This window comes from Maniola hyperantus, chromosome 19 (assembly GCF_902806685.2).
Source record: "Maniola hyperantus chromosome 19, iAphHyp1.2, whole genome shotgun sequence".
In the NCBI taxonomy this organism is placed as follows: domain Eukaryota; kingdom Metazoa; phylum Arthropoda; class Insecta; order Lepidoptera; family Nymphalidae; genus Maniola; species Maniola hyperantus.
This window is the reverse complement of record NC_048554.1, coordinates 139,107-151,375: the sequence shown is the minus strand read 5'-3', so window position 1 is coordinate 151,375 and position 12,269 is coordinate 139,107. Positions and strand designations below refer to the sequence as shown.

The 12,269-nt window shown below is 53.7% G+C and overlaps 1 protein-coding gene across 1 annotated transcript; it reads left to right on the top strand.

Annotated features, from left to right (window-relative positions):
• The first annotated feature begins 552 nt into the window (after positions 1–552).
• On the top strand, positions 553–12,195 carry LOC117991063 (transcription factor Adf-1-like). Its single transcript, XM_034978602.2, has 3 exons — positions 553–1,308; positions 2,460–2,619; positions 10,854–12,195. The coding sequence occupies exons 1-3, from the start codon at positions 1,164–1,166 to the stop codon at positions 11,131–11,133; spliced, it is 585 nt and encodes a 194-aa protein (XP_034834493.1). The 5' UTR covers positions 553–1,163; the 3' UTR covers positions 11,134–12,195.
• Positions 12,196–12,269: the final 74 nt, after the last annotated feature.

Below are 12,269 nucleotides of genomic sequence, written 5' to 3'. Positions count from 1 at the left end.
CGCCCCGCGCCCGCCGCCCGCCACCCGCCGCCACCCGCCGCCCCCCGCCATAGAACAACTACTGCAGATCTACCTAATGCCTTACACCATGCACTGCAACTTAGCGCAGCATGTTACATATCCTAACGATAACCTAGTTCATATCACTTGCGCAGCAACCTACCCTCGAAGGTTAAGTCACTAGGCCATGAGTCCAGCGCACCGTCAGCAAAAAATTACCTCGCTGCCACACGCGACTCCAACTAATTGGGACTTATCTATATTTTAATATTAGCTGCTAGTTTAAAGAATTTAAATTAAGAGAGAGGTGTGAAGGGGTGCATTCTGTCGTCACACCTCGACGCAGTCTCTTAGTTAGGTTAGATTAGATTAGATTTAGGTCGTCATAATGTGAAACTGCATCTAACCTTGGTGCAGAGTGCGGACGTTAGGTTAGGTTAAAATGTAAGGAATTAAGAAAAAATTTAGTAAAATTCTATCTTCGTTTCCTTCAAAAAAGCTTCTGGTTGCCGCATACGTAACTAGCACGGCAAGGGTGCTTTAAGACAAATCAATCGTATAATCATCGTCAAGCCATCGCTGGCTCATTGCTGAGTACGAATCTCCTCTCAGAGTAAGAAGGGTTTGGCTATAGTCTACCACGTTTTAAGAACATTATGGAGAACTCAGGTATGCAGGTTTCCTTACAATGTTTTCCTTCACCGATAAAGAAGTAATATTTAAATTGCTAAAAAAGCACATAGCTCCGAAAACTAGAGGTGCGTGCCTAAACTTGACAGTTGCTCTCTGCTAACAATGGCACTTAAAGTTTTGTGAAACTCAATTACCCAAATCTTGTACCATCTGCAACAATATACTCTATGTTAAACCACGCCGCACACCAAGTGCGATGAGCGATACGGCTATCTACACCTATAGCGAAGCGGCAACGTCGCATCGCTTCCCGTAGCGCAGTATAGCTTGCGCCTCGCATGGGGAGGACGCTTCGCTTTTATCGCTCACCTTTCAACTTTTCTTCTAAATTCCTACATAATTCTATTTTTAAATAGGTTCTTTATATTATATAGAGACCACGAATGTATAGAGACAAACTCTTAATTTGTTGTTTTCGATAGGTTCTTTATTAAGTATTGGTTTTGAAGTAGGTTCGTTAAAGTGTAAAGATGAATACGCGTGAATATAGGGAGAAACTGATAGATGAAGTGAAAAAATACCCAGTGTTATACGACACGAGGCACGAAAACCATCGCGACATTGACGTGAGGGACCGCTGCTGGATGGAGATCTCCGACCGGTTGGGAGCTAACTGTATGTACCTTATGCTATGAGCAATAGAGTTTAATATTGAATTGCTGAAAAATAAGCAGAAATGTTAACTTAATTGTCTCTATTACAATAGCAATAGAGTTCAAAATTGAATTGAATTTCAATGAGTATTATAATATTATTATAGCGTGTAATATTTGAGTTAAGTTTCTAAATATCTTACCTATTGCAATAGAATTAAAGTTTAAATTGAAATGAGGTGCCTAAATTGAATAGCTTAGCTTTTGTGTGTGTGTTAATTAACTTTTATTACCTTCCTTTATTTTCGTGTCGATAAAGAGCTTAGGTATAGTGCCTGCAGTAGAAGATAAGCTATACCTAGACCGTACCTAAGTCAGTATCCGATAGGTCTTAAATACCTAAGTAGGTATTTGATTTATGAATTTTACTAATCGATGATCATCATCGCCTTAATGTAGGGTTGCCTTCCGTCCGGGTTTCCCCGGATTTGTCCTAGTTTGGAGGGCGTCCCGCGTCCGGGCGGGGTTCTAAAAATATTAATATTCCTAAATGTCAAGACTGAGTTTGTTTTTTATTATCTCTTAGTGATGAGAGAAGAAGATTTGTTTAAATTTAGAATCTAAAGAATCAGAATAAATAAGAAATCATCTAAAAATCTTAGAATAGTTCTTTGAGTTTTGACAATAGTACCATCTAAATTTTAGATGGTACTATTGTCAAAGCTCAAAGTGCTATACATTGTATTTTTTAAATTAAGTAATAAATAACAATAATTTATTTTATTTATGAGGTAAGGAAGAGTAGACCGACTTGACCGGGGCTTACAACCCGTCGGAAATATTTGCGCACCTCGCTGGAATGCGCTTCCCCTCGCCCCTCCCCGCAGCTGGTCCGTTTTCGCCTATCCAGTACCGGTGCCAGCGCAAGCGCGTTGAATAACGTCACTAAGCCAGGTTCTCAGATATTTCCGACGGGTTGTACACTCGAAAATCCGCGGATTCGAGCTCCTTGACCTAGTTTAAACATTTTGCAGATGGCGAAGTCCTATCTTAATGGCCTACTTCTAATTTTTTTCATTAGTAGGTAAGAAGACCTCTATGTCATTACTACTTACTTCTTATACTACTAACATACACTCCAGCGCTAAATTAAAAAAAAATGTAACTCCACAGGTGAAATCCTGAAACGTGAATGGAAAATCCTGCGCGACTCGCTGCGGCAGTCGCTCCACAAGAGCAACAAGGGCGCCACCACCAAGGCCGGCGTGCCCTGCAAGAAGTGGCGCTTCCAGAACCGGATGGCCTTCGTGCTGCCCTACATGACCAAGCGACGGTACGTATATACCCTTTAGTTACTCCTGCGCGACTCGCTGCGGCAGTTGCCCCACAAGAGCAACAAGGGCGCCACCACCAAGGCCGGCGTGCCCTGCAAGAAGTGGCGCTTCCAGAACCGGATGGCCTTCGTGCTGCCCTACATGACCAAGCGACGGTACGTATATACCCTTTAGTTACTCCTGCGCGACTCGCTGCGGCAGTTGCCCCACAAGAGCAACAAGGGCGCCACCACCAAGGCCGGCGTGCCCTGCAAGAAGTGGCGCTTCCAGAACCGGATGGCCTTCGTGCTGCCCTACATGACCAAGCGACGGTACGTATATACCCTTTAGTTACTCCTGCGCGACTCGCTGCGGCAGTTGCCCCACAAGAGCAACAAGGGCGCCACCACCAAGGCCGGCGTGCCCTGCAAGAAGTGGCGCTTCCAGAACCGGATGGCCTTCGTGCTGCCCTACATGACCAAGCGACGGTACGTATATACCCTTTAGTTACTCCTGCGCGACTCGCTGCGGCAGTTGCCCCACAAGAGCAACAAGGGCGCCACCACCAAGGCCGGCGTGCCCTGCAAGAAGTGGCGCTTCCAGAACCGGATGGCCTTCGTGCTGCCCTACATGACCAAGCGACGGTACGTATATACCCTTTAGTTACTCCTGCGCGACTCGCTGCGGCAGTTGCCCCACAAGAGCAACAAGGGCGCCACCACCAAGGCCGGCGTGCCCTGCAAGAAGTGGCGCTTCCAGAACCGGATGGCCTTCGTGCTGCCCTACATGACCAAGCGACGGTACGTATATACCCTTTAGTTACTCCTGCGCGACTCGCTGCGGCAGTTGCCCCACAAGAGCAACAAGGGCGCCACCACCAAGGCCGGCGTGCCCTGCAAGAAGTGGCGCTTCCAGAACCGGATGGCCTTCGTGCTGCCCTACATGACCAAGCGACGGTACGTATATACCCTTTAGTTACTCCTGCGCGACTCGCTGCGGCAGTTGCCCCACAAGAGCAACAAGGGCGCCACCACCAAGGCCGGCGTGCCCTGCAAGAAGTGGCGCTTCCAGAACCGGATGGCCTTCGTGCTGCCCTACATGACCAAGCGACGGTACGTATATACCCTTTAGTTACTCCTGCGCGACTCGCTGCGGCAGTTGCCCCACAAGAGCAACAAGGGCGCCACCACCAAGGCCGGCGTGCCCTGCAAGAAGTGGCGCTTCCAGAACCGGATGGCCTTCGTGCTGCCCTACATGACCAAGCGACGGTACGTATATACCCTTTAGTTACTCCTGCGCGACTCGCTGCGGCAGTTGCCCCACAAGAGCAACAAGGGCGCCACCACCAAGGCCGGCGTGCCCTGCAAGAAGTGGCGCTTCCAGAACCGGATGGCCTTCGTGCTGCCCTACATGACCAAGCGACGGTACGTATATACCCTTTAGTTACTCCTGCGCGACTCGCTGCGGCAGTTGCCCCACAAGAGCAACAAGGGCGCCACCACCAAGGCCGGCGTGCCCTGCAAGAAGTGGCGCTTCCAGAACCGGATGGCCTTCGTGCTGCCCTACATGACCAAGCGACGGTACGTATATACCCTTTAGTTACTCCTGCGCGACTCGCTGCGGCAGTTGCCCCACAAGAGCAACAAGGGCGCCACCACCAAGGCCGGCGTGCCCTGCAAGAAGTGGCGCTTCCAGAACCGGATGGCCTTCGTGCTGCCCTACATGACCAAGCGACGGTACGTATATACCCTTTAGTTACTCCTGCGCGACTCGCTGCGGCAGTTGCCCCACAAGAGCAACAAGGGCGCCACCACCAAGGCCGGCGTGCCCTGCAAGAAGTGGCGCTTCCAGAACCGGATGGCCTTCGTGCTGCCCTACATGACCAAGCGACGGTACGTATATACCCTTTAGTTACTCCTGCGCGACTCGCTGCGGCAGTTGCCCCACAAGAGCAACAAGGGCGCCACCACCAAGGCCGGCGTGCCCTGCAAGAAGTGGCGCTTCCAGAACCGGATGGCCTTCGTGCTGCCCTACATGACCAAGCGACGGTACGTATATACCCTTTAGTTACTCCTGCGCGACTCGCTGCGGCAGTTGCCCCACAAGAGCAACAAGGGCGCCACCACCAAGGCCGGCGTGCCCTGCAAGAAGTGGCGCTTCCAGAACCGGATGGCCTTCGTGCTGCCCTACATGACCAAGCGACGGTACGTATATACCCTTTAGTTACTCCTGCGCGACTCGCTGCGGCAGTTGCCCCACAAGAGCAACAAGGGCGCCACCACCAAGGCCGGCGTGCCCTGCAAGAAGTGGCGCTTCCAGAACCGGATGGCCTTCGTGCTGCCCTACATGACCAAGCGACGGTACGTATATACCCTTTAGTTACTCCTGCGCGACTCGCTGCGGCAGTTGCCCCACAAGAGCAACAAGGGCGCCACCACCAAGGCCGGCGTGCCCTGCAAGAAGTGGCGCTTCCAGAACCGGATGGCCTTCGTGCTGCCCTACATGACCAAGCGACGGTACGTATATACCCTTTAGTTACTCCTGCGCGACTCGCTGCGGCAGTTGCCCCACAAGAGCAACAAGGGCGCCACCACCAAGGCCGGCGTGCCCTGCAAGAAGTGGCGCTTCCAGAACCGGATGGCCTTCGTGCTGCCCTACATGACCAAGCGACGGTACGTATATACCCTTTAGTTACTCCTGCGCGACTCGCTGCGGCAGTTGCCCCACAAGAGCAACAAGGGCGCCACCACCAAGGCCGGCGTGCCCTGCAAGAAGTGGCGCTTCCAGAACCGGATGGCCTTCGTGCTGCCCTACATGACCAAGCGACGGTACGTATATACCCTTTAGTTACTCCTGCGCGACTCGCTGCGGCAGTTGCCCCACAAGAGCAACAAGGGCGCCACCACCAAGGCCGGCGTGCCCTGCAAGAAGTGGCGCTTCCAGAACCGGATGGCCTTCGTGCTGCCCTACATGACCAAGCGACGGTACGTATATACCCTTTAGTTACTCCTGCGCGACTCGCTGCGGCAGTTGCCCCACAAGAGCAACAAGGGCGCCACCACCAAGGCCGGCGTGCCCTGCAAGAAGTGGCGCTTCCAGAACCGGATGGCCTTCGTGCTGCCCTACATGACCAAGCGACGGTTCGTATATACCCTTTAGTTACTCCTGCGCGACTCGCTGCGGCAGTTGCCCCACAAGAGCAACAAGGGCGCCACCACCAAGGCCGGCGTGCCCTGCAAGAAGTGGCGCTTCCAGAACCGGATGGCCTTCGTGCTGCCCTACATGACCAAGCGACGGTACGTATATACCCTTTAGTTACTCCTGCGCGACTCGCTGCGGCAGTTGCCCCACAAGAGCAACAAGGGCGCCACCACCAAGGCCGGCGTGCCCTGCAAGAAGTGGCGCTTCCAGAACCGGATGGCCTTCGTGCTGCCCTACATGACCAAGCGACGGTACGTATATACCCTTTAGTTACTCCTGCGCGACTCGCTGCGGCAGTTGCCCCACAAGAGCAACAAGGGCGCCACCACCAAGGCCGGCGTGCCCTGCAAGAAGTGGCGCTTCCAGAACCGGATGGCCTTCGTGCTGCCCTACATGACCAAGCGACGGTACGTATATACCCTTTAGTTACTCCTGCGCGACTCGCTGCGGCAGTTGCCCCACAAGAGCAACAAGGGCGCCACCACCAAGGCCGGCGTGCCCTGCAAGAAGTGGCGCTTCCAGAACCGGATGGCCTTCGTGCTGCCCTACATGACCAAGCGACGGTACGTATATACCCTTTAGTTACTCCTGCGCGACTCGCTGCGGCAGTTGCCCCACAAGAGCAACAAGGGCGCCACCACCAAGGCCGGCGTGCCCTGCAAGAAGTGGCGCTTCCAGAACCGGATGGCCTTCGTGCTGCCCTACATGACCAAGCGACGGTACGTATATACCCTTTAGTTACTCCTGCGCGACTCGCTGCGGCAGTTGCCCCACAAGAGCAACAAGGGCGCCACCACCAAGGCCGGCGTGCCCTGCAAGAAGTGGCGCTTCCAGAACCGGATGGCCTTCGTGCTGCCCTACATGACCAAGCGACGGTACGTATATACCCTTTAGTTACTCCTGCGCGACTCGCTGCGGCAGTTGCCCCACAAGAGCAACAAGGGCGCCACCACCAAGGCCGGCGTGCCCTGCAAGAAGTGGCGCTTCCAGAACCGGATGGCCTTCGTGCTGCCCTACATGACCAAGCGACGGTACGTATATACCCTTTAGTTACTCCTGCGCGACTCGCTGCGGCAGTTGCCCCACAAGAGCAACAAGGGCGCCACCACCAAGGCCGGCGTGCCCTGCAAGAAGTGGCGCTTCCAGAACCGGATGGCCTTCGTGCTGCCCTACATGACCAAGCGACGGTACGTATATACCCTTTAGTTACTCCTGCGCGACTCGCTGCGGCAGTTGCCCCACAAGAGCAACAAGGGCGCCACCACCAAGGCCGGCGTGCCCTGCAAGAAGTGGCGCTTCCAGAACCGGATGGCCTTCGTGCTGCCCTACATGACCAAGCGACGGTACGTATATACCCTTTAGTTACTCCTGCGCGACTCGCTGCGGCAGTTGCCCCACAAGAGCAACAAGGGCGCCACCACCAAGGCCGGCGTGCCCTGCAAGAAGTGGCGCTTCCAGAACCGGATGGCCTTCGTGCTGCCCTACATGACCAAGCGACGGTACGTATATACCCTTTAGTTACTCCTGCGCGACTCGCTGCGGCAGTTGCCCCACAAGAGCAACAAGGGCGCCACCACCAAGGCCGGCGTGCCCTGCAAGAAGTGGCGCTTCCAGAACCGGATGGCCTTCGTGCTGCCCTACATGACCAAGCGACGGTACGTATATACCCTTTAGTTACTCCTGCGCGACTCGCTGCGGCAGTTGCCCCACAAGAGCAACAAGGGCGCCACCACCAAGGCCGGCGTGCCCTGCAAGAAGTGGCGCTTCCAGAACCGGATGGCCTTCGTGCTGCCCTACATGACCAAGCGACGGTACGTATATACCCTTTAGTTACTCCTGCGCGACTCGCTGCGGCAGTTGCCCCACAAGAGCAACAAGGGCGCCACCACCAAGGCCGGCGTGCCCTGCAAGAAGTGGCGCTTCCAGAACCGGATGGCCTTCGTGCTGCCCTACATGACCAAGCGACGGTACGTATATACCCTTTAGTTACTCCTGCGCGACTCGCTGCGGCAGTTGCCCCACAAGAGCAACAAGGGCGCCACCACCAAGGCCGGCGTGCCCTGCAAGAAGTGGCGCTTCCAGAACCGGATGGCCTTCGTGCTGCCCTACATGACCAAGCGACGGTACGTATATACCCTTTAGTTACTCCTGCGCGACTCGCTGCGGCAGTTGCCCCACAAGAGCAACAAGGGCGCCACCACCAAGGCCGGCGTGCCCTGCAAGAAGTGGCGCTTCCAGAACCGGATGGCCTTCGTGCTGCCCTACATGACCAAGCGACGGTACGTATATACCCTTTAGTTACTCCTGCGCGACTCGCTGCGGCAGTTGCCCCACAAGAGCAACAAGGGCGCCACCACCAAGGCCGGCGTGCCCTGCAAGAAGTGGCGCTTCCAGAACCGGATGGCCTTCGTGCTGCCCTACATGACCAAGCGACGGTACGTATATACCCTTTAGTTACTCCTGCGCGACTCGCTGCGGCAGTTGCCCCACAAGAGCAACAAGGGCGCCACCACCAAGGCCGGCGTGCCCTGCAAGAAGTGGCGCTTCCAGAACCGGATGGCCTTCGTGCTGCCCTACATGACCAAGCGACGGTACGTATATACCCTTTAGTTACTCCTGCGCGACTCGCTGCGGCAGTTGCCCCACAAGAGCAACAAGGGCGCCACCACCAAGGCCGGCGTGCCCTGCAAGAAGTGGCGCTTCCAGAACCGGATGGCCTTCGTGCTGCCCTACATGACCAAGCGACGGTTCGTATATACCCTTTAGTTACTCCTGCGCGACTCGCTGCGGCAGTTGCCCCACAAGAGCAACAAGGGCGCCACCACCAAGGCCGGCGTGCCCTGCAAGAAGTGGCGCTTCCAGAACCGGATGGCCTTCGTGCTGCCCTACATGACCAAGCGACGGTACGTATATACCCTTTAGTTACTCCTGCGCGACTCGCTGCGGCAGTTGCCCCACAAGAGCAACAAGGGCGCCACCACCAAGGCCGGCGTGCCCTGCAAGAAGTGGCGCTTCCAGAACCGGATGGCCTTCGTGCTGCCCTACATGACCAAGCGACGGTACGTATATACCCTTTAGTTACTCCTGCGCGACTCGCTGCGGCAGTTGCCCCACAAGAGCAACAAGGGCGCCACCACCAAGGCCGGCGTGCCCTGCAAGAAGTGGCGCTTCCAGAACCGGATGGCCTTCGTGCTGCCCTACATGACCAAGCGACGGTACGTATATACCCTTTAGTTACTCCTGCGCGACTCGCTGCGGCAGTTGCCCCACAAGAGCAACAAGGGCGCCACCACCAAGGCCGGCGTGCCCTGCAAGAAGTGGCGCTTCCAGAACCGGATGGCCTTCGTGCTGCCCTACATGACCAAGCGACGGTACGTATATACCCTTTAGTTACTCCTGCGCGACTCGCTGCGGCAGTTGCCCCACAAGAGCAACAAGGGCGCCACCACCAAGGCCGGCGTGCCCTGCAAGAAGTGGCGCTTCCAGAACCGGATGGCCTTCGTGCTGCCCTACATGACCAAGCGACGGTACGTATATACCCTTTAGTTACTCCTGCGCGACTCGCTGCGGCAGTTGCCCCACAAGAGCAACAAGGGCGCCACCACCAAGGCCGGCGTGCCCTGCAAGAAGTGGCGCTTCCAGAACCGGATGGCCTTCGTGCTGCCCTACATGACCAAGCGACGGTACGTATATACCCTTTAGTTACTCCTGCGCGACTCGCTGCGGCAGTTGCCCCACAAGAGCAACAAGGGCGCCACCACCAAGGCCGGCGTGCCCTGCAAGAAGTGGCGCTTCCAGAACCGGATGGCCTTCGTGCTGCCCTACATGACCAAGCGACGGTACGTATATACCCTTTAGTTACTCCTGCGCGACTCGCTGCGGCAGTTGCCCCACAAGAGCAACAAGGGCGCCACCACCAAGGCCGGCGTGCCCTGCAAGAAGTGGCGCTTCCAGAACCGGATGGCCTTCGTGCTGCCCTACATGACCAAGCGACGGTACGTATATACCCTTTAGTTACTCCTGCGCGACTCGCTGCGGCAGTTGCCCCACAAGAGCAACAAGGGCGCCACCACCAAGGCCGGCGTGCCCTGCAAGAAGTGGCGCTTCCAGAACCGGATGGCCTTCGTGCTGCCCTACATGACCAAGCGACGGTACGTATATACCCTTTAGTTACTCCTGCGCGACTCGCTGCGGCAGTTGCCCCACAAGAGCAACAAGGGCGCCACCACCAAGGCCGGCGTGCCCTGCAAGAAGTGGCGCTTCCAGAACCGGATGGCCTTCGTGCTGCCCTACATGACCAAGCGACGGTACGTATATACCCTTTAGTTACTCCTGCGCGACTCGCTGCGGCAGTTGCCCCACAAGAGCAACAAGGGCGCCACCACCAAGGCCGGCGTGCCCTGCAAGAAGTGGCGCTTCCAGAACCGGATGGCCTTCGTGCTGCCCTACATGACCAAGCGACGGTACGTATATACCCTTTAGTTACTCCTGCGCGACTCGCTGCGGCAGTTGCCCCACAAGAGCAACAAGGGCGCCACCACCAAGGCCGGCGTGCCCTGCAAGAAGTGGCGCTTCCAGAACCGGATGGCCTTCGTGCTGCCCTACATGACCAAGCGACGGTACGTATATACCCTTTAGTTACTCCTGCGCGACTCGCTGCGGCAGTTGCCCCACAAGAGCAACAAGGGCGCCACCACCAAGGCCGGCGTGCCCTGCAAGAAGTGGCGCTTCCAGAACCGGATGGCCTTCGTGCTGCCCTACATGACCAAGCGACGGTACGTATTCAGCCCTATTAGCTTTATGCTGAGCCGTGATAGCCTGGTGCTCAAAACGTCGACCACATCTCTAACTTTTCGGAGTTATGTACGTTTTAAGCAATTAAATATCACTTGCTTCAACTGCGAAGGAAAACATAGTGAGGAAACCTGCCGATACGCACTTGGCCAGCCTGGCGGACTATGGCTGAAACGGCGATGGGTTGATCATGTTGATGATGCTGGTTGGTAAAAAGTATCAGAATTCAGAAGGTGTTTAACTATATGCTCATTTTCAGGAATCCCCGTCAATTGCGAGACGACATCAAAATAGACGAAACAGAAGTCCAATCAGAACAAGAACAGGACTCCGAGGTGTGGGATCCTGGTAACGGCAACAGCGACAACGACTCCTTAGACCTGTACTTCGCGAGCGTCTGCCAAAGCACCAAGAGGCTACCCAAGAAATACCAAAACCAGATCAAACGAGAAGTGCTGGATACTCTTCTCAGGATAGAAGAACAATATGAGACAGAGGAGAGGGAGTCCAAAACGGTCGTTTCTAAGATTTATTTGTAAGGTGGAGAGTTCCAGACGTCCTTACTACGTACATGAGACAAGCGGGTTTACCTGAACTACTAACCATTCGGTACGTTTACAAAAGAAACACTCATCGCACACAAAAAGTCTTTCATTTCTATTTAATAATCTACGTCCTGAAAACTGTGTGAAGTCTGCCAATTCAGAATTCACAATGGGTCAGCGTGGCAGACTGGGGCGTAATCCGCTAATCGGAGAGGAGACTTGTGCTAAGTAGTGGACCGCTTATAGGATTTTCATGTTGATGACGATGATAATAATAATTGCTAACCCGCATATTTTGTAAAGATATGTGAGGGGCAGAACTTTTCTAAAACCCAAGACGGAACTTTTTCAAAAACCAGGCAACCCATTGGCAGTTTGTATGGTGCTAGATGGGCACATCACAGTCGGTGGTAACTTACCTACTATCAGGTGACCTGCTCGTTTATCAATCACACGAAAATTAAAGCTAAAGTGAAAGTCCAGTCAACGGTTAGTGCAGGTCAATTCTGTTTATGGGACTCTAATGGGTTCATATGGTGTTCTTCTCGAGAATTTACTAAAGCATCAAAAGACTAACAAAGATTTGGATAAGATAAGTGAGGAGTATAAGATAGAATAGAAAATATGAAGCAGATGGAAGGGAGACTAAAATGGATGTCTCCAAGATTTATTAATGTCGTGTGTTCTTCATGTTTTGGTATTGAACTATTATAACCATATAAATACTGTAAATATTTGTATAAATTCTATGATATAAGAAGGTATTAAGTATACTCATAGTATTTAAGTAAACAGATCTGTGGTAAAGAATACAAGCTCGGTTCTGAAGTTCTAATGCAATTTTTTTTAAATCAAAAGTAGACTGTTAGTCCTGAACTGGATCTCTCACTGAATCCAGTGCATTCCAGTGCCGGTTTAGATTATTCCAGTTGCAATCCAACGCTGGTTTATCGCTGGACTGGAATGCTACTGTATTTATGGAAATGGGCCATCAAGTCATGCTTTTGATTGACATTCAAAAACTAAGAGTCACTCAATTGCTTATAGGTTAACATAATAAATTCCATTTTCATTAATCAACTGTAGTTTATTTTTTTCGTTTCAGCATATTGATAGCGTCGGCCTCCTAT

What these genes read in the sequence shown, in the direction of transcription:
- LOC117991063 (XM_034978602.2), top strand. Translation starts at nt 1,164, where the DNA reads ATGAATACGCGTGAATATAGGGAGAAACTGATAGATGAAGTGAAAAAA. An exon ending in CGACCGGTTGGGAGCTAACT is followed by an intron (nt 1,309 to 2,459) that starts GTATGTACCTTA and finishes GTAACTCCACAG; the next exon opens with GTGAAATCCTGAAACGTGAA. An exon ending in CCCTACATGACCAAGCGACG is followed by an intron (nt 2,620 to 10,853) that starts GTACGTATATAC and finishes GCTCATTTTCAG; the next exon opens with GAATCCCCGTCAATTGCGAG.